General features: G+C 32.8%; 1 protein-coding gene across 1 annotated transcript in view; it reads left to right on the top strand.

The window, feature by feature from the left end:
• LOC135225798 (replication factor C subunit 3-like) overlaps window positions 1-5000 on the top strand; it is a 133444-nt gene that overhangs the window by 92641 nt on the left and 35803 nt on the right. The window contains exon 6 of the mRNA XM_064265287.1: window positions 1891-2059. Coding sequence (XP_064121357.1) covers window positions 1891-2059 — 169 coding nt within the window. The remainder of the gene's footprint in view (window positions 1-1890; window positions 2060-5000) is intronic.

The raw sequence follows: 5000 nt of genomic DNA on the forward strand, positions 1-5000 counted from the left end.
ATATATTTTGTGAATGGTGCAATATTTTATACATTTATACGAGTAATCGTACAGATACATTTATTATAAAAAAATGATTTAGCACAGTAATTTCTTGGTTTATGTCATACTTGACCTGGTGGTTTTGTGGTTAGCCTCCACCATGTCCCATAAATTCATTTTAAAATTCTCTCTCTCTCTCTCTCTCTCTCTCTCTCTCTCTCTCTCTCTCTCTCTCTCTCTCTCTCTCTCTCTCTCTCTCTACTCTCTCTCTCTCTCTCACTTATGTATGTTTATTTGTTTTGCAGTATGAAAAATAAATGATTTACCTATTAACTAATTTTCAAATATTAACAAGATTAATAAAAGAAATAGTTATTCCCAGTCTTTGAGAAAGGAAGTGGGGGAGTAAATGACAGTTTGACATGTATGGTGAAGGGGAAGGAGTCGTAAGAAGTTATTCTCTCTCTCTCTCTCTCTCTCTCTCTCTCTCTCTCTCTCTCTCTCTCTCTCTCTCTCTCTCTCTCTCTTTCTTTATTATTGTTATTATTCCCTGTCTCAGAAATAATTATTAATTTCACTCTTGATGGTCAGTTATAAGCATTTTTAGAAGGCACTTATAAGCATTTTTTAGAGGGGGTTCTAAGTATTTGCTGGTTTTAACTTTTTGCCGGGGTGGGTTGTCAACTTGTCTGGTACTCATCCCCGCAAATACGGGGGATTCACTGTATGTAGACTACAGTATGTTATAAGGCATATGGTTAAAAACTCAACAATGGCTTTGTGGCCAAATTTTGGGGTGAAGAGAGGGATATATCAGTCTATAACAGATAAATAATACATATAAGATATGATGATAATAGTTAAATTAGTCCTAAAGATGGGTAGATCTACGGTACTTCCGAGGCTAATGGAAGGAATGCGATATTCCTTTTATGTCTGTTGTAAAGTAGCAGAAACGGTTGTGTAAAGTAAATTATTAGTAGCTGTTTTTGACAGTGGTCCATTGGGTTGGAAAATAGATGTCTACAGTGACAGTCCAATTGGGTTAGCCCAGCATAGTTTGATTTTTTTTTAAATGCCAATCGCACCAAAATGTGTGAAGATAAGGCTAACTTAACAGTTGGTAAGTACCCAAATAATTAATTTTATCATGATTATTATCAAATTAATTTTTTTTCCCCTACTGTTATGAGGAATTTTGTCCTGTACAATTCAGATTATTATCTGGACCCATTGTTAGTCCTGAAGACTTGTGGACCACATAAAACTTCTAACAAATTTATTTTTAGTATGCAAATGCAACACCCATCTTTCTCATCTATCTGCCTTACTCCACACTCTCAGCAGTAAGTCAGACAGCACATTGATGATTTTACTGATATTGTAGGGAGCTTTAGATATAAGATGTGCAGACAACATGGGGGAGCCATTCTTCGATATTTGAATGTCTGGAAATGTGCTGACAAACTCAAAACTATCATAAAGCAAAGCATTTCATTAAAAAAATAATTTTCAGTTTTTTATAAATAGAAGTTGTGCTTAGTGTTTTGGGTTTAGTTTTAGTTGCTGCATTGAAACTTGAGAAAAGACAACTGAAGAGAAAAATTTATTTCAATTATAATCAATTACTATTTAGATGGTTGAGGGGAACTTTTGTGTATTATAATTTATTATTTTGTTTTTGCCATTGCACTGTTTAATTTGGCTGTTGCTAGCATCACAACTGCAAGTATGGAGTTGATAATTTGACTAAAGTTATGATATAGTTCCATGTAAAATTTCCAGGGTGGGTCCTATGAAATTTAGTGAAATGTACTGCATAAATAAAAATTGAGTGTGAATAAGTTATCTATGAAGAATTAAAAAAAGATTAATAAAAGTTTAAATGTTATTCCTTTTTGTTTTCAGGTATCCTTTAACAGCACAGCAGAAAGTTTGCACTCCTGATTGGGAAAGTTTTCTGCAAGAAACTGCTGCAAAAATTGTAGATGAGCAAAGTCCCAATCGTTTACTTGAAGTCCGCGGTAGAATATATGAACTTCTAACTCACTGCATACCTCCAGATGTAATATTCAAGGTAAATGAAATGTAGTTAGTGCTAAGCAGCTTGAAGAGAAGAAGTTATGGTCTAAGTTTATCTTAACTTTAGGTTAATATGCATTTGCATGTGTACATTTACTTTTTTCATATTAGTATTCCAAAATTCCTTTTACACATTATTGCCAGTTTTGCATCATTTTTCGTAGAAGATAGTAAAAACAGAACTCATGAGTAACTCCTCTGTTCCATGCTAACAACAACCTGCACAATTGATATTTTAAAGTAAGGATAGCTTAGGCTGTAGCTTCCAAATAAAGTGTGTCTGCTTCCAGAGACATAATGTGCGTGTTTCATTGGAAAAGGTAAATATCTAATAGAAGTCAGGTAAAATAGTAGTAGCAGGGAATCATTATGTTTGGCTAAAGGTGATAGAAAGAAGCATTTGCTCCAGCAACTGAAGAATTGTTTATTTCCACTTTTGGAATAAATGTTGGCCTACAAGATGATACAAGCTGCCCAAGATGAGGAAGAAGTCTTCATCAGCATAATACATTTTAAAGAAAAAAGAAACTTTATTCTGTTCAAAACTATCTAGCTTTCTAAGAAAAGTTTTGTAGCAAACTGAAAATAGGAACAGAAATTGTATGGCAATGAGCTTTTATCCTTTAAACAGGTTAGTATTTATGGAAAATTTTTGCTGTTTTCAGCATGGAAGACTTATAAGATCAGTAATTGCTCTTTTGCATATGAGAAAAGGCAAAAAGAATTTTATCAAAATATATGAAAATAACGTTGCTGAATTTACAGTGGTGCTCAAATCTCGTGCGACATTATTCTTTTTGTATTGTCCAGATTCTCAGACTCAATGTGACGTTGCCAAGTAGTGCTAAACTTTTTTTTTTTCTTATGTCATACATGTCAAAAAGCTTGTGAATTGACAGTTAACTACATCTGCTGCATTATGACAGTAGACCTAATAAGCTTAACAGTTATAACAATATTTTCAAAGTAGGAAAATGAATTAAAACAAGTTTTTTTTGTATGTTGAAGCTTTTGGCTGTGCTAAAGCTGCCTGTATGTTGCAAAATTTTTTATAGGCCTATAAAATTAATCTAAGCCTTCTGAGATGTAATCTGTTACTAATGAATTTATTTGTAGGGATTACCTGTTCTTTGACGAATGCAATAGGAATATGAATTGCAACCATTTTTCTCTGAATGTTTAAGTTTCAGGCTGTGTTTAAGCTGCCTGTATGTTGCAAAATGATTATAGGCCTAAAAGAATAATCTAAACCTTCTGAGATGTAATCTGTTACTAATGTTTTTATTTGTATAGATCACCTACTCTTTGAGGAATAAAAGATGATGATGAATTTGATTATATGGAGATGATGGCTATTAATTGAAATTTCATTAGTGTTAACATAAAGGCGTATGGAACACTTTTTTTTCTCAACTGGTTTTGAATATAATTTTCTCAAAAGTCCTTCTGCTCGCTTTTGGTGTAAAATTAATTCTATCATAAGGTAACTTGAAGTGCAAGAATGTGTAGATAACCTCATTTGCTTTCTGTCCAGAAATTATTAATAGAGAGATGTGAATGTTAAGTGTAAAGTAAAGAAATCTAACACCTAGGCCTAGGAACAACATCTTGGCTTTGACAAAAGAATAATTGCATAGACGTATATTTGCTAGTATGCCATCATTTTTGTATTTAAGAAATATAACAATTAATTGTGTATGAAAATCCAAATATTCCTCTAATACATATAAAATAAGTGTGTTCAAGATAATTTCAATGTCACTACTCATTGTAGACCTACTTAAGTTACACCAGGTGGTTGTTGCACCACTGACACTAATGGTGCGTCACGCATGCTCCTCTCACACGTTGATATCGGTGGGCGCATTGTACTTTTGTGTATACATTTTTTATTTTTTTCTGTGTTGGGGTGTAAAAGCAATCAAATAGAACTACATATTTCAAATTTTATGCTTGGTTTCGAAGTATTATTAATGTTATGACAATTTTTTTTTTTTTTTTTATTTTGCTTTTTTTAAATTTAACAGTTGAACTGAGGTTTGATGATGATTTTATTTTGGTCAAATGCTTCAGCGCTGTGTGAACGAAAGATTTGAAAATGTTTTGTAATAGTTTTTTCTGAAATTTGGCTATATGTGACATTTTCTTACAGATTTGAAATATATTACAGCTTTCACTCTTATGAAATATATTATGGCCTTATTGTATGCAATAATTGCGTTTTTGCATTGAAATAATAGATAAATATGGATCATGCTAGGTTGCCAGTTCACGAATTTTGAACGAAATCCTATGGAGTCGTGTCGCATGAGATTTGAGTATCACTGTACATGGAAAGAATTTTAGAGAACTGTTTACAGAAGGTTTGAAAGGGCGTAACTATTATGGGTTTAATCAAGGAAAAGTGTAAATACAAATTAATTGTTGTCTAACAAAATATAGAAAAATATTTTTTTTTAGTATAAACCTGAAAATAATGTTGGGTGAGAAAGACACAGATAATAGAGGGCTTGAAAAGGGAAAGCGCAGTGTGTATTTAATCAGCGAGTATGTGTTAATTGGATTTTTTTATTTTAAAACACTTGTTTGAAAGTGTAGGAAGTAGAAATAGAAGTGACAGATTTGAAATTTAACAAGAGGAGTCCTCATGACATTTATGGCCTTAGAAAAGTCTTACTTAGAATTTACAGAGGTTCAGTATAGGGAGTTGATGATGTTAGTTGCTTGTCAAGTTATTGAAAGTGTTCATTCAGATTACAAACTTTGTAATTACATTGATGTCATTATGCCTAGACAAGAGCAGATGCATCAGATGCTGAATTATGTCCTGGCTAAACTACCAAAGCTATAACCAATGATGGGTGGTGCCTCCTTTATGAGGGTAAAATGCTCTTGTTGCCAGAATATTCGCCCAGTGATAGATCTATCAGCATCCC

The sequence above is a fragment of the Macrobrachium nipponense genome, chromosome 13 (genome assembly GCF_015104395.2).
Source record: "Macrobrachium nipponense isolate FS-2020 chromosome 13, ASM1510439v2, whole genome shotgun sequence".
NCBI lineage: Eukaryota > Metazoa > Arthropoda > Malacostraca > Decapoda > Palaemonidae > Macrobrachium > Macrobrachium nipponense.